General features: G+C 37.9%; 1 protein-coding gene across 2 annotated transcripts in view; it reads left to right on the plus strand.

The window, feature by feature from the left end:
• PTPRG (protein tyrosine phosphatase receptor type G) overlaps window positions 1-21,418 on the plus strand; it is a 771,239-nt gene that overhangs the window by 717,419 nt on the left and 32,402 nt on the right. For both annotated transcript variants that reach the window (XM_023498086.2, XM_023498087.2), the window contains 6 exons: window positions 14,754-14,850; window positions 16,827-16,909; window positions 17,122-17,256; window positions 18,769-18,903; window positions 19,267-19,439; window positions 20,374-20,509. In XM_023498086.2, the coding sequence (XP_023353854.2) occupies window positions 14,754-14,850; window positions 16,827-16,909; window positions 17,122-17,256; window positions 18,769-18,903; window positions 19,267-19,439; window positions 20,374-20,509 (759 nt within the window). The remainder of the gene's footprint in view (window positions 1-14,753; window positions 14,851-16,826; window positions 16,910-17,121; window positions 17,257-18,768; window positions 18,904-19,266; window positions 19,440-20,373; window positions 20,510-21,418) is intronic.

The raw sequence follows: 21,418 nt of genomic DNA on the forward strand, positions 1-21,418 counted from the left end.
GTCACAAAGGCAACACTGTTTCCAGTTGTGATGTAAAATGAATCACAACCATTTTTTTTTAATTCATAACCTTAGTATCATGACTTTAGAACTAGAGATTCCTCCCAAAAATTGATGTTTGGCAAGATAAATCAAAGGTAGGATAACAGATTTTGAATCTGCGAAATTCAATACAAAGGCAACACTGCTTCCAGTTGTGATATAGTGAATCACAACTATTTTTTTAAAAATCACCAGAGCTTTAATATCATGGCTTTAGAACCAGAGATTCCTCCCAAAATTATTGCTAAGATAACAGATTTTGAATCTGCTAAATTCAATGGTAGTCGCAAAGACAACACTCTTTCCAGTTGTGAGATAGTGAATCACAACCATTTAAATCAAGGGTAAGATAACAGATTTTGAATCTGCTAAATTCAGTGGTAGTCACAAAGGTAACACTGTTTCCCATTGTGATAGAAAGTGAATCAAACTATGTTTTTAAAACAATCCACAACCTTAACATCATGGCTTTAGAATGAGAAATCCCTACCAACATTGTTATTAGGCAGGATAAATCAAGGGTAGGATAACAGATTTTGAACTGGAAGGGACCCAAGAGGCTAGAAGGTCCAACCCCCTCATTTCACAGATGAGGAATATTAGTCTGGAGAGGTTCAAAAGGTTAAGCCGCTCAGCCCTGGTCCCACAGATAGGAAGTGGCAAGATGGCATTAGAACCAGTCCTTCCCGAATCCATTCCCTGCATCCACAGAATGAAACAAAAAGGTGGTAGAAAGTGAGACTCCTCTCTTTCAGCCAAGGAGGTTCACATAGTTTCTGAGAGAAGTGGGAGGGTTTAAATTATTTATTGCCAACCGCCAGACGCTAACCAAAGACGGCACCTATTCAGGCACAAAGAAAATGGTGTAAGTCAAACATTTTGTATTCATGAGGACCGCAAATGTACGTGGTGTTAAAAGTGATTTAGTTCAATTGACTGTGGGCTGGATGACTGAGCAGGAATATTGAGGCATTTAACAATGTTGATGGTATTCAGGACAAACATTTATCCTCCAGAGAGCAGGATTTGATCAGGATGATCAAATGCAACTCTGGCTTCTCAATTATTTATGAATTGAGACCCCAGTGCTATTCATCACAGCTGGTTTTGACACCATTTAATTATTCAAAATAATCAGCTACACCTCTGTATACTTGATCTGACTTAAAATGGGCTTTTCTGCATCAGAATTATTGCTGTTAACAAACCTGGAGCCTTTTTTCCTAGATGTAACTTCCTTTCTTTTTCTTTTTTTTTTTTTTTTTAATTTTTTAAGCACCAAAGCTTTATTGCCCAAGATTTCCCTCCCAGCTGGAATTCTTTATTAAGGTGATAGTGCTAGTGGGACTGAGAGTGGGGAGGAGGGTTATTTAAGGAAGCTATTATTCTTGGCCTTTTATTCCCTATTTTCTCTTGATCGAAAAGGGATAGCTTATTCAGAACAAGTAAAAAATATCCACTATCTTCAAAAAGATGGTGAGGCAGAAATAGTGAAAGCCAATGAACTCTACAGTAAAAAGCCCTAAATTATCCACTCTCTGGGTAGTCTAACTTGGTGAAACTTCTGAGTGACCCATTTTTTGAAAGTCTTAATAATGTTGCAGGTGTAATCGAAATTAATCATGGTTATTGGGAATGGATACTAAATCTTAATTTTAAAAATGCTTTACAGTGGTTGTATTTGTTTTTTTAATATAAAAGTCTGATAAATCAGTGCTGAAAATGGATCTTGGTTTTTTCTCTAGGGCAGAACCTCTTAACTTTTGGTCCATGGTTGATTTAAGGGAGCCCATGGACTTGGTTGGGGGAAAAAATATACTTCTTTATTTTCAAGATAGTCTAACTAAAATTTAACTCTTCCTTCAGTTATAACTCTTGAAAAAATTTATCAGTATAAAATAGTAGTTTTAAAAATATATCATCTTAAACACAGGCTTAATCTGTTAGTCAAAAATGGGCAAGGATTCTTGTTCTAGATTAAAATGACTCAGTTTGCACAGGTTTTCCCAGTGTTTGTTTTTACAGTTTTCCAGAAGCAGCCTTCAGCCCAGCACCCCCAGATTATCAGAGATTCCAAATTACAAGAATTGAAAAAGGCATTTCAGTATCAGGAATTTGTAAACTTTGTAAGGTTCTGGACCTTTAGGGCAGTCTAATGAAGCCTTAGGGACCTCTTCTCAGTATTATGCTTTTATATGCCTAAAATATAAAATAACTTCAGTTTCTCCATCTGTAAAATGGAAAAGTAGTGATTATATTCCCTACCTCAAGATATTTGCAATAAGGAAAGTAGTTTTAGTAACTCTTAAATATATATTGAATTTTTATGAGGAAAGAACTCTTAACGACTTAACATAAAAATATATACTGTGTAAACTTGAAGGCAAATTCATAAATGTAGATTATTATTTCATAAATGGGGGAGGGCATTTTGATATCATAACCATTTGCAGATTCTGAATCAATGGAAATAGCGCCAGCCCCTTTTCCAAAAGACAGTGCTGCTGTTATAATATGAGAAAAGCATTAAACTAACATTTCACCTTCAACCTCTTTAAAATTATTTTTTTTCCTTCGCTCTCTCTTGCAAAGAGTTGTTTAGAGGGAAGGGAACCATCTGAATTTTTGCTTCCTGGTCATTTAGAAGACTTCATCCTCACATTAGAGAATAGCGTTCTCTCCTCCCAGACCTTCCTGGCCATAACCCATCAAGCTTTCAGAGGTGCTGTTTGTTAGCAGTCTTGCTCCAAAGTAGGGGGCTTAGCATATTGATAACATTAGGAGGATCAAAGGTTGAAGAAATAAGCTTGGGGATGAAGCTGTAGGCCCAGCCTGCCTCTGACAAGATCTTTAGGGAAGGCCCTCCATTATAATTAACCCTGATTGAGCTAAACCCTGACTAGCAAGGCCTTCACAGGAGACTGGAACCTCATCCAGCTGAGCCCTGACCACTGGTGATTTGCTAAGGGTCCGCAGTCTCAATTACTTTCAACAGAATTGAGAGACATAGAAATGTCCTTGACATTTCCTTCCATAGTCCCTTAGCTGGTGCTGTAATTAATGCCTCATGTAGATCATTACACATTCCTGGAAACAAAAGAAGGCTGGGGGATCACAGACAATATTTCCAACACTGTTTTTTGGGGCCCCAGCTGAACAGTGCCAGAGTTCTTTTAGATTTCAAAAGACCCAGATTTTAAGTGAAGAATTGGTTGGATAAGCGTCCAAGAGCTGGATGTGGAATCAGGCCCAGGACGGATGAGAGAGGCAAAAGTATAAATCTTCCTCCTCTTAATAATTGTTGATTACTATTCAGTAATTTTCAGTCACATCCCATTCTTGGGACCTATTTGGGGTTTTCTTGGCAGAGACACTGGAATGGCTTGCCATTTCCTATTCCATCTCCTTTTATAGATGAACAAACTGAGGCAAACAGGGTTAATGACTTGCCCAGGACCACACAGCTAGTAAGAGTCTAAGTTCCGATTTGCACTCAGGTCTTCCTGTCTCCAGGCCCCGTCCTTTATCCACTGATACCATCTAGCTGCCCTTACTAACTGTAGGACCTTGATAAGATCACTTTACTTATCTGTGCCTCAGTTTTCTCATCTACATAACAGGTGGTACCTACCACAGCTGATCTGTGGGGCTCAAATGAGGCACTTCTTGAACCTGTAAATGTCAGCTTTTATTCCTGTTGACAGTCTTGCATGGGACCGAAATGGGCTTTGTAAGCCACACATAGAAACCAGAAACCAGCCTTGGTGGAAGGCTCCCTCTGGGACCTGCTCAGCTGTAAGAAGAAATGACCATGGGATCATTAGCCTTCCAGGGGTCCTCAAGCTATGACCAGTAGGCCAGATGCAGCAGCTGAGGATGATTATCCCCCTCACCCAGGGCTATGAAGTTTCTTTATTTAAAGGCCCAAAAAACAAAGTTTTTGTTTTTACTATAGTTCGGCCCTCCAACAATCTGAGGACAGTGAACTGTCCCCCTATTTAAAAAGTTTGAGGACCCCTCTGCTCCATGGAGGAGTTACCTTTTTCTGGCCCCCAGTCAGTCAACAAGGATTTATTTTCTTTACATGGGCCAAATAGCACGCTAGGCACTCGGAATGTAAAGACAGAACCCATCTTCCTAGAGACATTCTATTGGGAGAGAAAATGTGTATGCACCCATGGATATGGATATGTATGTATACTCACATGTATACCCACATATATAGACACATATCTACATATACAACTGTATATATATATATATATATATATGTGTGTACATATACATGGGTCTATGTCTCTGCACTTATACAAACACATGTGTAAACATGTATACATATACTGCATATATAGTTTTATATATATACACATATACACACATATGTGTGTGTGTGTGTATGTATATATATATATACACACACATGTTTTGTTGTTTGTCCATTCTCAAAGAGACCCAAAGATATCTTGGAAGTGATGACATGTAAGTGAATTGAAATGTGAGGGAAGGCTGTGCAAATTCTCATTTTTTCCTCTGGAGCCATCTGGGTCCAGTGGCAAGAGAGCGATCAGGATGACTGGAGATGGCCCTCTGTGCACATGGATACGTGTATCCGATATATGTATAGGATGTCCTATATTATGTGTGTGTGTTAATATAGAGAGATGGTTCCAAAAGGCCAGGGCTACCATCAGCAGCAGAGGCCCTTTTGCAGAAGGCAGCGCTTGAAGTGGGTGCTGAAGGAAGTCAGGATTCCAAGACATGGAAGCGAGAAGGGAGTTCTTTCCAGACATCTTCAATTAATCAGTCTAGCCCCAAGCATTTCTAAAGCATACACTACGTCTAAGCACTCGGTAGGGGCAGGGAGGGGTGTGTGTGAGGGACAAGGGCTTGTTTTTTATACAAAGAGATTTGTTTCTCTAATACATCAGAAACATTTCAAAGAAAGAAATTGTGTGTGTGTGTGTGTGTGTGTGTGTGTAATTATTGGAACCTTTCTTTCTTGGGATCACTCAGCTTCCATTCAACCCTCCCAGTATTTGTGATATACATGCAAGTAACTTTTCTGGGCACTGAGGAGAGAAAGACTGAAACTAAACAGTTCCTGTCCTGGTTCCTCTGGGAAGATACAGAACATGAACCAACAAAGTTAGTGCGAAGTGGCCTGAGGAGGGAGATGAACACACACACACACACACACACACACACACACACACACAAAATCCCTGGACATGGCGCTTTCCCGATATACCCATGCTCCCCTCTTGATCTCTCCTGCTCTTTCATTAGAATTTCACTATCACTCAAACCCATCCCCAGAGCTAGTGAGGTAGCCCTTTGATTAGAGAGTATGATTTAGCATCAGGAAGACCTGAATTTGTCCTACCTCATTTACTTCCTAGCTCTGTGAACCAGAATGAGATCTTTAACCTTGGTTTCCTCATTTGTAAAATGGGGATAATAATAGCCTCTACCTCACAGGATTGTTGTGAGAATCAACAATAGAAGACGCGTCATAAATACTATATGAATGCTAGCAAATTCTTCTTAGAACCATTGGGAGCATAGAATTAGGGCTAAAAGAGTCGATAAGAGACTTCAAGTTCAACCCCCTCATTTTACAGATGAGGAAACTGAGTCTAGAGAAGTTACTAAGATTAACAGAGCAAAGGTAACAGCACCCCAAGAACACAGGTTGGGGGTTGGAGTGCTGGCAATAGCTTCTCCAAGGAGCCTTCTCCATACCTACTCACTCACCCATCCACCTTAGGCAACCAGCTTAGCTCTTTAGCTACCGTAGCATAGTATAGGAACAAAACCTTTCATTTCACAGGTATAGAGAATTCTCTGGTGAAGATTCTCCCCCAGATAATGCAAATGCATGATTTTTCGGTAACATTGAACCTTAGAGAGTTGTCTTATAGTCAGCACATAGCAGAGGCAGACTCAAACCCAGGTTTTCCTAGCTCCAAAATCCCTAGATCACAAAGCTTATCTACCTGAACATTATTTTCCCAATCCATTCTGTTCCTCGACTTCCCAGACTTTCACTCTAGTTTTCTCACACAGATTGTTATATAGCCACTTTCTAACCTCTGAGACCATCATTCTGTTCCAAGCATAAACAACTTGTAGTGTTGTTGTTTTTTTAATTCTGCAATTCCCATGTTCATTTGGCACCCCATCTGTAGTTGCCTGCGAGTTATAAAATTAAACATAACCATTCCACGAGGACATTAAAGTTTGCACAAGACCATATCTGAAGCTATTTCCAAGGTGCTGCACAGGTGAATTTATAATACTTTCTCCATCTGTCAGTGTCACCTTAATGGGTTTTTTTTTTTAACACCTATTAAAATCACATTAAATTTGAAATGCCAGTTTGGGTGGAGAAAAGCCAGCGGTATACAAAATGATCTCATTGAACATCCAAAATTAGCTTCGAATTCCTTTAAGGAATTACCGATGCCATTATCTTAGAGGCAAAATGAGGCATCTTAGGTAAGAGGAATCCCCAGGCTTTAATAAAATGATATTTAACATTATTAATGAATGTTCTTTGTTTTCTGCCTTTCTCCTAATTGGAAAAGTAAAACAGAGATAATGACTCTAGCTGAGAATTTCTGACAAAGAATCGGCTTAACCAGTTTGAGTGACTTATTTCCAACAAGGGCCCTTGGCTGCCCTGGTCTATCCATTTTCAGTTGCTTCATATACTTGCACACAGAACCAGCTCCAGCCTGATCTAGATAGCAAAAAAAGGATCATGATGTTGCTCCATTGGGATGAAATCATGAAAACTAGCTAGAGGTATCTGGTTGCCTCAGTCTTGAGGGGGAACAGTCAACTATGGCAGAGTCCATACCTGTTTCCAGAGAGTCCTCAATCAGATATCCTTAAAGGTCACCTTGTTGAACTAAATAAAAAAATTAACTTAGATAACTCAGACCATGCCCCTCTCATAGTGTGTCAATCTTTTATTAGAGCAGAACAAGGCAACTTTTAAGCAGGGAAGGAAAGCAAAAGAAATAAGCACTAATTAAATGCCTACTGTTTACAAATATAACCTCATTTGATTCCTACAACAACCCTGAGAGGAAGATACTGTTATTATTATCATTTTACAGTTGAGGAAACTGAGGCAAATAAAAGTTAAATGAATTGTGCAGTTCACACAATTAAGGTCTAAGATAAAATTTGAACTTTCTCACTCCAGAGTCTTTCTCACTCCAGACTTAACACTCTAGACACTGCATCACTAGTACAGTAAAAGGCATGCTGAATTTGGAGTCAGAAGCCCTAGATTTAAATACTGGTTCTGCTGTTTTACTACTTATATGATCATTGTTAGGTCACACAAACTATCTAGAGCATTAATTTTCTCATCTGTCAGATAAGATTAGATTTCATATGTCAGGTCCCTTGCAACTCTAAAACTAAGTTCTATCATTAGGTCAGCAACAAGGTAGTTATTGTTTTAAGACACATTACTGAGGGTTAGATACAATAGAAACTGGGCTATATTTAAAATCAGATTGTGGATTCAAAACTTAATAAATCTGTGGCCAGATGAATTCCTAAATACTTTTCTAAAATGAAGAGGTTAGACGCAGTGACCTCTAAGTTCCCTTTCAATTCTTAATTTCTTGATACTGTGACTTAGCAAGTTTTACTCTGCGTTGATGGGAGTACCTACATGAATGAAGTCACAGATCCACAAAGTAATGAACCAAGCATACCATGATTAGCCAGTGTAGCCATTTCCATCCAGGCCCTTATCATGTTTTAGACAATTCTAGTTACTCAAACCATATTGTGTTTTTCTTTTTTTCCTCTCTCTATATATTCTACTCAATAAGGAGATATGACTCTAGTGACCAAAATTATGGATGGAAATAACTTTCTCTCCTGGCAGGAGATTGGCAGATGTCTTTTTGTCTATAAATGAAGTTGAATATCATGGAAAAATTCAAGCCTATTAGTCATATGTCATTTTGCTTATGCAGAGTTTGTGAAAAATAATAAAAACCGTTCATCATCACCTAAGAGTGGTGAAAATGGCTGAACAAATATAAACATAAAGTCCAAACGTGCTTCAGAACAATTAAAAAAAATTAAATGATCCTGGTGTGTACAAAATTGGTTGTGAGGGGTACCAAAAAATTTGGTCAAAGATGGTCTTGGGCTGAGTGGCTGTCAGTGATTAAAATAACCAAAAAATTTCATGAAATGCACAGAGTAATGTTTCCTCACCCACATGGGAGTGGTAGTAGGTGAAAATTTACATTGGTGACCTTTCTCCAGCCATCTGTTAGTCTACTAAAGATAAAAGGAAGAGGAATCTCATTAGAGTCCATCATCTCTACAAATCTGAAAAAGTAAAATTCAGGATAGTGACTCTGAGATGTACACATATAACATTTATCACACTCCAAGTTTTCTATATCAGAGGAGACTGCAAAGGATTTCTGGTCCACCCAATGCCCAAATAAAAATTCCTTTCTCCAACATTGTTTCCTCCCTCCCTTACCTTCATTTCTTCCCTCCCTTTTTTCTCCTTCTGTTTCTTCTTCCTTCTTTCCTTCCTTCCTTTCTTCCTCCTTTCTTTCCTCCCTCATTCCCTCCTCCCTTCCCCTTGGATATAATTCATTCAGAGAATTTGATGTGATCTCATCAGTGCTTTGCTAGATATTCCTTTACTATCTTCATGTAGCCATTTTTTGTTCTCTCCTAAGAGGAAGTTTACACACTGAAAGAACCCCACACTAATGAAGTCAGAAGTCTAGACCAAAAGGAGAAGGGAGAGGGAAAAAGTGTTAGCAGAAATCTTAGAAATCATATAATCCCCTCCCTCTTTCCCTTCCAAATTTAAATTGGAGGAAGTAAAGCTGAAACTACTATCTAAGCATTGGGATGCTATTAGAGAAACTTCTTTAGGAGAACTGTTTCTTATTGTCCTGTATATCCAAATACCTAATAAATGCTTATTGATTGATTGATAAAAATGGTAATGCTAGTACCTAAGATCCAATCAGCATCCTTGGGATATGGGGACAATATTTAAATCCAGACATGTGACCCTAGAAAGGCTGGGACATTCTTTGTAATGAATGAGGCTGTGCCCTGAGGCAGATGTGAAATAGCTTTGTTAGCCATCTCAGTGTGTGCCTTAGACATGGGCTTTTTAAACTTTTTCCACTATGAACCTTTTTCACCTGAGAAATTTTTACATGACCTTGGGTAGGGGATATATAAAATAGGTATACAAATGAAACATTCACTGATAATAAATGAAACATTCACTGATAATAAATCATAATTTTGCTAAAACTCCCCTCCCCATTCACTTAGAAGATCCCATATGGAATCATGAACCACAACTTAAGAATCTGAGCTTTAGAAGAGCTGGAGATAGTTTCCCTTCCATATTCATGGAGATACATCTGGTCTTTCTGTCCAAAGGCAGAGCTTTGTATGGTTCCTGAGTTCCATGTTTGGGTGATGTAGATTTCTCAAAAACTGACTCCCCATACTTCTGCCCAACTGGGCTTCCTTACTGCTGTGAGAGCACTAGTGATGTAGTCATCAGCATCATCACTGATAATTAAATCTTCCAGCTTTGTAGAGTGCTTTACTTAAGATGATCTCTTTTAATGCCCAGTAGACTATAAGATGCTTGAAGGCAGGAATTACATGTTTTTATCTTTGTGTTCTATCACCATCACCTAGGAATAGTGCCTAACATATAATAAGAGCTTAATTAATGCTTATTGGATTGACACGACGCTTACAGCCACCCTGTGAAGTATTATTATCTCCAATTTTCAGGTGAAGAAATGAGAGGTTAATAGCAATGGTAAGATTTACCCATAAACGCAGGCAGCTGTGAAAGGGCAAGCTTGGAACTTGGGTCTTTCCCGGGCTTCAGTCCAGTTCTCTTCCCCTTATGGTATATTGATGACTTTTCATGTGCTAACATTGTACACGGGGGTTACAGAAAGAAGAGGAAACAGGACTTCCTTTTAGATGTATCATGTCAAGAATTTCTTTGACTCTTCTTGAACTTAAATGGTTCATCTATTTTTTTTTAGGATTTTCCTTAAACTGTACATTTTTTATTATCTAAAACAAAGCATAAAAAAAGTGAGAGGTGTGGGGGAGAATGTGTGGGGACAGCTGGGTGATGCCATAGTCAGGAAGACTCATCCAGGTTCAGACACTAGCTGTGTGACCCTAAGCAAGTCACTTCACCCTGTCTGCCTCAGTTTTCTCATCTGTAAAATGAGCTGGAGCGGGAAATGGCAAATCACTCTAATATCTTTACCAAGAAAACCCCAAATAGGGTCAGGAAGAGAAGGACACAACTGAAATGACTGAACAACAACATATATGTGTATATATGTTATATATGTAGTGTAAGATCTATGTGTATACACACACACATATACATTCAGTCATTTTTATTCACATCTGATTCTTTGTGATCCAATTTGGGATTTTCTTGACTGAAGATATGGAAGTGGTTTACCATTTCCCATTTTACAGAGGAGGAAACTGAGGCAAACAGGGTTAAGTGGTTTGCCAAGGGTCATAGAGCTACTAAGTGTCTGAGGCTGTGACTCCAGGACCAGTGCTATATACACAGCACTGCCTAGCTGCTCCCCACCCCTCCAGTAAACCTATCTTCCCTTTCCTAGTTCTCTTTCATCTACTCTAAATAAATTTTGTACACAACTATTTATTTATATGTTGGCTTTTTGCCTTTGTTGTATCTTCAGTGTTAGTGCCTTACCACAGTATTTATCACATAAGTGTTTAACAAATAATTGTTTATCAGTATCTAGCACAGTATTTTCCACAGAGAAAGCACTTAATAAAAAATTTTGAAAGTAATAGAATGACACATTCTACCAATATGAATATATGTGAATATGTACTTACATGTATGTGTGCATGTACATATATATGGATAGATAGATAGATAGATACATAGGTGTGTGTGTGTACATATATTCACAAAAGCCTATCCAGGTGATGACTAAAGATTATTAAATGACTTCCCTGTGTCTTCCAAGAAATGGAAACAAAGGGAGGACCATAAGTCTTCCAAACAGAGCATTCTCCTTTGTTAGTTGCTTGTCTTCCTTTAATGAGAATAACCCCCCACTCGGGAACAGAGAAGGGGGATCATCCCAGGAAACACTTGGTGAACATCAAGACCATCTTCCTCCTTGTTCTCCTTGGGGTTGGTGCTTTTTGTGAAAAACCACTGTGGTTTCCCTTTTGCACCTTTGTGCCAAGTTGACATGTACCCAAAAACCCTTACATCTGTTGTGGGCAAAACGATCCTCCTGATAATTTTGCTTCTTTTTGCTCCTGCTCTTTGGAGCAGCTGTGCACAGCTAATGACTTCCCTTATTAGGCAGGTCCCCATTCTTTAATGTTTTGAAACACAGCGTACCGAATAATTTGTCTTGTCAATAACCCAGGGAGAACGTATGGGCATGAGCCCTGCATCTCCAAGAAGGATCACCAGAGAGAGTGGCTTCATGCAAAATGTTGATGCAAGAGAGGGTCAAAAAGTCAAGCTCTCCATTAAGATTCTGCATGCCCATGAACAATGACTTCATTAACTTCAACCACTGTCCCCTTGGCTTAGGGTTACAATGATCTATTCTTCCCTTAACCATCATGATGTCTTATTGTCCTTAAAGCAGAGGTTATTAACATAGGGGTCCACAAACATGGTGTGTGTGTGTGTGTGTGTGTGTGTGTACATACATACATAAATATATATACGAACTGTTTTTCAACAGTTACAAAGATTTCTTTGTAATTCTCTGTATTTTATTTTATGCATTTAAAGCCTTATTTTTGAGAAGCCACATCCATAACTAAAAAAAAGTAAAAGAACCCTGTCCTGATTTCTAGTTATTCTCTAATTTTGCATGTGTTTTATATTCTCCTGTATAATGTAAGCTCCCTGATGTCAGGAATATTTTGTTCTTGTATTTTATTTCCTTGGCACTTAATACAGCATCTGACACTTTATAACCCTTAATGAATACCTGCTGAATAGAAATAAATGGAATGTAAGGGTAGCTAGATAGCATAATGGGTAGAACACCGATCCTGAAGTCAGGAGGACCTGAATTCAAATCTGGCCTCAGACACTTAACACTTCCTAGCTGGATGACCCCGGGGAAGTCATTTAGCCCCAATTGCCTCACAACCCCTCAAAAAATTAATTAATTGAAGAAATAAATAGAGTGGAATATTTATGGGATACTTGTGCATATACCACATTATCACCACCATATTGTAAGTCAAGGGCAACCCTTTCACTGGCTCCAGCCTTCCCCTTTCTGTTTCTCTGTCATCTACTCTGAATGTCTTTTGTATATACCTATTTATTTATACATTGATTTTTTGCCTTCCTTTGTATCTTCAATATTAGCAGCTTAACACAATGTCTACCACATATTAAGTGTTTAATAAATAACTGATTTATTTGTATCTCCCCAGTGCCTAGCACAATGTCTTCCACATAGCATTTAATTAATAAATGCTTCTGAGTGAAGTGGATTAGACATAAAAGAAGTATCAAGGTATACAGACATTATATGAACACAATTAGAAGATATTCTTTACATAAATAAAGGCAGATCTAAGTAGTTGAAGAAAAAGTCATTGATCATGAGTAAGTGAGGCCTGTGAAACAATAATGACAATTCTATTTAATTTAACTTACCTATGTCATACCAATTATGAAACTATCACTAAAAATAATTAACAAAATTCATCTGGAAAAGAAAAGTGACAAGAATATCAAAAGTATAAATGAAAAAAATGGGAAAGAAGGGACTTGGCTATTGCTATATTACAAACCTTTATTCACAAAAATAAATAATTTAGTTCTAGATAAGGAAGAGAGGAAGTTGATTGGTGGAACAAATTCAAATTCAAAAACAACACATCAAAGAAAATGAGCATTATAACCTAGCCTTTTACAAATTCAAAGATCTCAGCTATTAGAATTTTTATTGTTGTTCAGCCATTTCAATCCTGTCTTACTCTTTGTGACGCCATTGGAGCTTTTTCTTGGCAATACTGGAGTGGTTTGCCATTTCCTTTTCCAGCTCATTTTACAGGTAAAGAAAACAGGATGAATTGATTTGCCCAGGGTTACACAGCTAGAAAGTATGAGACTCAATTTGAACTCCTACCTACATGCCCTATCAGAGTAAGAACTCACTTTGTAGATAAAATTTGTTAGGAAAACCAGAAAATCATCTGGAAGAAATATAGACCAAGATCTCTCATACTGAATAAAACCTCTAAATAGATATTTGATTTAGACATAGAGGGTGATATAACAAAGATACTAGAAAAACTGGGAAGAAATTAAGACCTTTGGATAGAGAAAGGGTACATAACCAAATGAGATCAAGAGGTTCACCAAGGGGGAAAATAGTCTGTTTTGGTTACATAAAACTAAAGTTTGTGCGCAAATAAAATAAGTACAACTAATAACTTTGCATATGGTTTCTCTAATAAGTATAACTTTTCTTGGATATATATTGATCAGATTCAAATGAATAAGAATGAGAACTATTCTTTGATTGGGGAATTGGGGAATTCCCAATTGATATCAGAAGATGTGAATAAGTTTTCAAAGAAATAAATCTAAGCTAACAGTAGACATATGGAAATAATACTTATAATCACTAATTAATGAAATGTACATTAAAACAACTCAGCTTCTACCTCATATCTATCAGATTGGTAAGATAGACCAAAAAAAAATGGCATGCTGGAGGACCTAGCGGAAAACAGGTAAATTAATGCCTTTTTATTAGAGTTGTAAACTGGTCTGATCAATCTACAAAGCAATTTGGAATTATATTCAAAATACTGTGCATATCCTTTGACTCAGTAATACCCAGTAATGACACAAGGAATCAAAGAAAATTTTTTTTAAAAATCATATAAACAAAAACATAGTAATTGTTTTCATGGTGGCAAAAAATTGGAAACTAGAAATTGGGGAATGGCTAAATAAGTTGTAATATATTCTTATGGTGGAATACTATTGTCCAATGAAAAATGATGAAGGGGATAGTTTTAGAAAGACCTGAGAAGACTTGTATTAACTAAGATAAAATGAAGTGAGCAGAATCGGGAGAACAATTTATATCATAACAATTACTTTGTAAAAAAACAATTAACTTTGAAAATCTTGAGAATTCTAATCAACTTCTCACTTCCTAATAGAGCCATGATAATCCCAAAGTATTTTTTTTTTTGGCTTGAATAATAAGGGGATTTATTTTGATATTTATGTTTCTAACAGGGATTTTGTTTTTCTTCCTTTCTCAGTGGAGTAGGATGGAAAAAAAGGTGGGGAGAAGAGAAGGCAAATCTTTGTTTAACACTTCAGTGATAGTCCCTGTGGTTAGAGAGATGACTTTATTGGGTCCTGTCAAAGACACTGGGTGACAGATCAAGTCACAATCCTCTCACTGCATCAAGCAATTTTCAGAAACTCTAAGTTCCTTCTGAGTGGCTGATCTGCACTTTCTGCATCAGGAGTTCTCCCACACTGATGAGATTATAGGTCTAGACAAGATATAAAATCCAAATAACATCATAGAAGGAAAAAGACGGCTTTAATGTTCTCTAATTGCCCGTTTCCCATTTGTTTTCTTCACCAGGAAGTACAACGTTGTACCGCTGATATGAACATCACGGCCGAACATTCCAATCACCCAGATAACAAGCACAAAAACAGATACATCAACATTTTAGCATGTGAGTAATAAGCTCTAAAATCTAATCAACCAGGAATAAATGATGAAGTGTTTGCACTGGGTGCTGACTGAGAGCCAAGCAATAAAAAAAAAAATACAGGGTGCCAAAAAGAAAGAAACTACCCGCAAGCTAATCTCTCATTAGCCCAGCCAAAGCAACCAGTGGATGTGACTGAATGGGAACATTTTCTCCTCCATTATCCCTTCATCAGGCTGCCAGAGTTCAGGTAGCTTAATCAGGAAACAAGAAGACAATGTTCTAACTACTCAGAGCCCGGCCTGCAGCATGACTCCACGACTAGCACCAACACTATAAAACATTTCCCAAGGGTGATTGGGAGGTGGTTGAGTTTCAGAACTCAAATTAACTTATTTTAAGGGTGAAAAGGTTACTTGGCTCATCCAATGATGGGTTTTCTTGAGGATCTCATTGAACCAAGAAGGATATTTTTGTACTCAATCAAAATGGTGGACCGTAAATATATTGAGTTTAAAAAATTCCTTTCTAGACCTTGGGAAAGGGAATAAGTAATGAAATGTGTTTGTTTCTGAAATTAGATAGATTTCTTTTTGTTAGAGAGATGCTAGAAGTGGTTTCCTCACATGTTCTTAGTCTTAAACCACAGAGTTTTTCAAGTGTTGGGAGTATTTTTGAGGAAAAGTCTTCTACCACAAGGTATTTGTTCCCATAAATCTTGAAAAGAGAGCATAAGGCACAGGTAACTTGTATGGTTAGCGAATCCTTTAGACCCAAGGACAAAGAGAGCTGACTGGTGACATTACTTAAATTTTTTTAAAATAATTTTTTTCTCTCAATTATACTTTGCTCCAGTCAATTTATAAAAATAGTGTGAAAACTTGGGGAATAAGGGCAGGTTAATATCAAGTGTTTTGCTATTTATGTGGAGCATAATCTTGAGACCTTGACATTTAGTGCCCTTGAAGATCCAATATGCTGTCCAGACTTGATTGAAAGAGGGATATGTTTTGTTAATAGCTGGGGAAACAGTGCATAATAAGAAGCTCTTTCCAATCAGACACATTACTCTCCTTAACCTGGTAACTAAACTTCAAAGCTGAGCCACCAGGGAATGGACAGACTTAACGGAAGCTCCAGTCCCAGTATATATGAACACTAATTGATGGGATGACTCTAGATTGGACTGATCTAGCCATCTTTTTTTCACAAAACAAGGTTCAAGAGCACCTCAAATCAGGTCCCACCAACAAGTTTCTGGGATCACCTCTGCCATCTATATAAAATGTGCTCTCTAGGTCAGCTCCAGTCCTCTCGTTTCTAAAGTTCCAACTAGATATTTTGGATGGATAGGGTGGTCTTCCTGGTTGGAACACATTGGAAGATAATGTCGAAGAGTGAAAAATGTGCTAGATTTTGTTATTAAAGGATATGGTTTCAAATCTTGACTCTTTCACTTACTACTTGTGCCTCAGTTTCCTCTGCTGTAAAATTTAGTGAGTTAGACTACATGAGTTCCATCTCTAAATCTCTGATTGAGGTAGCTTTGCATAACAAATATAGAACTGGCTGTGGAGACATTATTAGGCACTTTACTGACTATCCTTCAATTATTCAGCCTCTCTATGTCCCCAGGCTTCTCTGTAAGACTGCAAATTGGAGAATTCAGGTATGTAGGAATGGTTCTAGATTCACAAAATAATCCTCTGACTCATTCTGGAAGAGTTTCATTTGTATTTTTTTTTAATTTAATGTGGTGGACTTTGAGTGTGTAATATTACATACACTATCAGGTTTGATTAATGTATTGTTAGTTTTATTGAATCACCTTTTCTCTTTTTTATTTATTCCAAGGGATGATTCACTCATGTAGGAGAGTGAGAAAGAATATACTTAGAAATGAAGAATATGTAAAAACAAAAGATAGATAAAATACCCCCCTCCCCAATAATTCTGTCTTCTCTTGAATTATATACTTTTATAAAATTTTACATTCACAGATGACCACAGTCGAGTGAAGTTAAGACCTTTACCAGGAAAAGATTCTAAGCACAGTGACTACATTAATGCGAACTATGTCGATGTAAGTGAGAACCATTTTATAAGCTTGTTGTGAAATTGGAGAATGAATAACTCAACTGAGATGTTTCTGTGTCCTCTCCATAGCTTTGGGTGGGTCTGTCTCCAAACCCTAAAAATACTTGATCTGGGAAAGGTGTTTTCTGTAATTCATTGACCTGCTGTTGGGGAATAAAGGAAAACTGACTTTATCTAACTTGGTGCTTGTTTTTGAAGGGCTACAACAAAGCAAAAGCCTATGTGGCCACACAAGGACCTCTCAAATCAACATTTGAAGATTTTTGGAGGATGATTTGGGAGCAGAACACTGGGATCATCATCATGATCACAAACCTTGTGGAAAAAGGAAGAGTAAGAAGCCCTTAACTTGAACCCTAATGCCACTGCCCATGTTTCCTATCTAGAGTTGATTTATTTGAAAATGAGGATTCATGTAATAGAATCTATTGGATTTAGTGTCTTAAGACCCAGTTTCAAATTTCAGTCTAGTGACTTCTCCCCAGGTCCCTTTCTTTAAAATGAAGAAATGGGACCAGATTGTCACTTCCTGTGACCAAAAGAATGCCATTTTGTAGTTTGTGCCAGTTCTAGAAATCAGATTCAAATCCGATATCCTGCCTGATTTAGCCACTTGACTATTCCTTGCCTCAGTTTTGCCAGGGATAAACTTAACAAAGTGCTAAACTTGAAATCAAGAAGTAATATTTCAATTCAAAGTAGGCCTCTAGCCCTTGATAGACATGTGACTCTGAGCCAGTCACCCATCATCTGTATTATCTGCCTCTCAGTGTTTTTTACAAGATTCAAATCATAAACAAAATATTTTGCCAACATAGAAGAACTAATGTAACCTATTTTATTTCATCTTATCAATGACATAAGTATATTCATTAAGGAATTACTTTTGTCTTCATTTCACCAAAGAAAACTACTTCCATTTCCACAAGTAAACACAGAAGGCTCTTGTTCTCATTGATCATGAAAAGCTAAGATACAGGTTGCACAATAAAGATAAGAAAAATAGGGCATGTGATTTCACTGCTTGGAACTCAAAGTAGAAATTCCCCCAACCCCTAACACAGACCAGTACTCACCCCATCCCCCTTCCCTACCCCTTCTCCCCCCCAGAACGTAAAACTGTAGAGTTCACAGAGCCTGGACATGGCATATTTGGCACTTAAACCCTGCTTTTCCTGGTTCTGAGCCCAGGTCTCTGCATCTCTCAATATCATACTGCCTCTCTCTTGTCCACTAAACCTGATTTAGGTGAACTTCATTATAACATGAGCTTATGGTATGGAGTTAGGGAGACTTGATGGATATGTATTTCCTGTAATCTTGAATGAGTCCCTTAATCGCTGAGCCTCAGGCTAGATTCACTAAGTCATTGATAGATTGTAAAACTGAATTGTTGGAGAGAATTTCCCACTTCAGAAGTTCCTCATTTTTTCTCATCATATTTCTATTCTATTCTACACATCTATAATATTCTATTTTATTCTATTCTATCATATTTATCACATTTCTATATTCTACACATATATTCTAACTGATATGACTATTTTCTTTCCTTCTTCCCTTTCTTCCTTGCTTTCTTTCCTTTTTTCTTTTCTTTTTGTTCTTTACTTTCTTCCCTTTTTCTTTATTCTTTTCTTTCTTTATCTTCTTTCTTCCCTTCCTTCCATTTCATATTCCCTTCCTCTCCTTTTTCTTCTTTCCTTCTTTCTCCATCCTTTTCTTCCTTCTTTCTCTTTTTTCTTTCTTTCTCTTTTCTTCTTTTTCTCCTTTCCTCCCTCTCTCCTCTTTCCTTCTTTCTTTCTTCTTCCTTCCTTCCTTTCTCTTTTTCCTTTGTTTTCCTCTCAGAGAAAATGTGACCAGTACTGGCCAACAGAGAATAGTGAGGAATATGGCAACATAATCGTCACACTGAAGAGCACAAAAGTTCACGCCTGCTACACTGTCCGTCGTTTTTCAGTCAGAAACACTAAAGTGAAAAAGGTATGTGGATGTCCCATTTGGGATTCTTCTGCCATACTGTTTTGGGAATCGTGAGAAGGGCTTTTGTTTTGTAGGTAATAATTTTTTGAAATTGTCTTCTTCTTTAAAGTATTAACATTAACGTTTTGAATTCTTATGATAAAAAAAAATCTATGATCTATAATATAAAAAACACGCTCTAAATCTCCAGCTACTTCTGGAGATGGCAAACATTAAAGTGTCATAGAGATGATTTTTAGTAATTATTACTATTTAATAATATCTTCGTATATTGCTATTATAACATTTATTTCTGGTACATGGAACTAAGGGGAAATGGATGACCTTTTCTTTTAAAGAAATTCTTTCCATCTTTCTGTGTAGGGTCAAAAGGGAAACCCTAAAGGTCGCCAGAATGAAAGAATTGTGATCCAGTATCACTACACGCAGTGGCCTGACATGGGAGTGCCAGAATATGCCCTCCCTGTGCTGACATTTGTGAGAAGATCGTCGGCAGCAAGGACGCCAGACATGGGGCCCGTGCTTGTCCACTGCAGGTGAGACCAGCTTCCCCTGTAGGTGCTCATAAGGAGAACCTAGGACAGAGGCCCAAAGGTCCTGCTTTCTGGGCTTTCTTCCTTTACTGATGATTTCAAAAACCTTGAACTGTAGGACCTCAGTTTGCTGTATAGTAGCTGTATAATTTAGGCAAGTCACTCTAACTTCTCTGTGACTCAGTTTCCTAATCTGTATAACAGGCATAATAATAGCACCTATCTCACAAGACTGTTGTGACAATCAGATGAACTAATATATATAAATGCAATGTATTAAATGGAGATAAATATGCAAAGTGCCTTTCTCTGGGTCAGGAAGCTGCCTAATTTCAGACTTGCGTTAAATCCTAGAATCATAGTTTTAAAACTGGAATAAAGCATCCATGGCCATCTGGATTGAGTCCATTTTACAGATGAGAAACCTGAAGACCTGGGAGATTTAGTGTCTCACTGAAGTCAATTAGCTCCTTGGCACAGAATTATCTAACAGAGCTTTCAGGTAGTGTGGTACACTGGAAAGAAAGTTGGGTTTGGAGTAAAAGGACATGGACTTGTTTCCCAGATCTATCACTTGTATGACTTTGGATATTACTTAAGACATATTTTAAGGACCTTAGTTTTCTTATCTGTTTAAAAAAAAAAAAAAAAAAGGAGGGGTTGTATTTGATGGCCAAGGATATTTCTTCTGGCTCTAAATTTATGACTTTAAAAATCTCTTCCCACTTTTGTCACATCTTTCCATTTCCACAAACCCCCATGATAGAAGCTTTCAGATGTCTTAAAAGAAATCCCGTTTTCAAATCCCCACCTGGCTGCTCCCAGTCCTGCTGAGATGCATCCTTTCAGCAAGACCGTCTTCCCAAGGATCATTGGGCTGGGGAAGGCCAAGGGCGACCAGATAGCCTCTTACCTGCCTTTCCTTGATGTCTTATAGCGCCGGCGTGGGCAGGACAGGCACCTACATTGTCATAGACAGCATGCTGCAACAGATAAAAGACAAAAGCACAGTTAACGTCCTGGGATTCTTGAAACACATCAGGACGCAGCGTAACTACCTCGTCCAGACGGAGGTAAGCCATGAGAAGGGCTGAATTCTGGGCCTGGGCCGCTGGGGATCTTCCTGCCAGAGAAACAGCTTGCCATAGGCACTGGGCTGGAGAAAGAATTTCAGGGAGCGCATTCAGGGCTTGGCGTCAGAGGGAGGATTGGATCTGGAGATGGAGGACCATGGTTAGAATCTCAATTCTGCTATGTGACCTTGGGCAAGGAAAGTCCCCTCTCAAAGCCTCAGTTTCTTCATCTGAAAAATTAATTATCATGGTATACAGCACAGACAGCTGAATTCTGACTCTGGGTTCAAGTCCTGCATCTGACATAGTACTACCTGTGACCATGGACCAATCACTTAAAGTCAGTAACTCAGACTGAAAGATTCATATCTGCTTTGGTAAAGAAAATATTCTCAGCAGAAATGATCCCATACTAAAGAATCATTGGTCCAGAAATGGGACTATTGAGGTCAATGATCTCCTGAGTCCTTTGCAGATCTGAATCTAGTATTTTATGGACACAAATGTGTTTATGTTTAAATTAAGGGAGGCACCGACCACTCAGATTTCATTGGCTTTTTATTTAAATTCATTCATTTCCACCCTCGTACATCTTGGAGTTTATTCATTACTGATTCATTAATGATCTGGAGTGCATTGGGAGAGATGGAACGTGCTGGGTAATTAGGGTCATTTTTTAAAAAGAGGATCAGTGATAGGAGCACACTCAAAACTTTCCTGTCTTTCTTTAAGATTCTATTCAAGCACTATCTTCTGCCTGAAGCCTTCACTGCTTCTCCCCAACTACAAGTGCCCCAGCTCCCAGGCTACCTTGGATCAGATCATTTTGGTTATCTGTATTGATTCCATCTATAACTTACGTATCTACTTCTTATTTCTCCATTAAAGTATGAGTTCCTTGAGGGCTGG

This window comes from Sarcophilus harrisii, chromosome 1 (assembly GCF_902635505.1).
Source record: "Sarcophilus harrisii chromosome 1, mSarHar1.11, whole genome shotgun sequence".
Classification (NCBI taxonomy): Eukaryota; Metazoa; Chordata; class Mammalia; order Dasyuromorphia; family Dasyuridae; genus Sarcophilus; species Sarcophilus harrisii.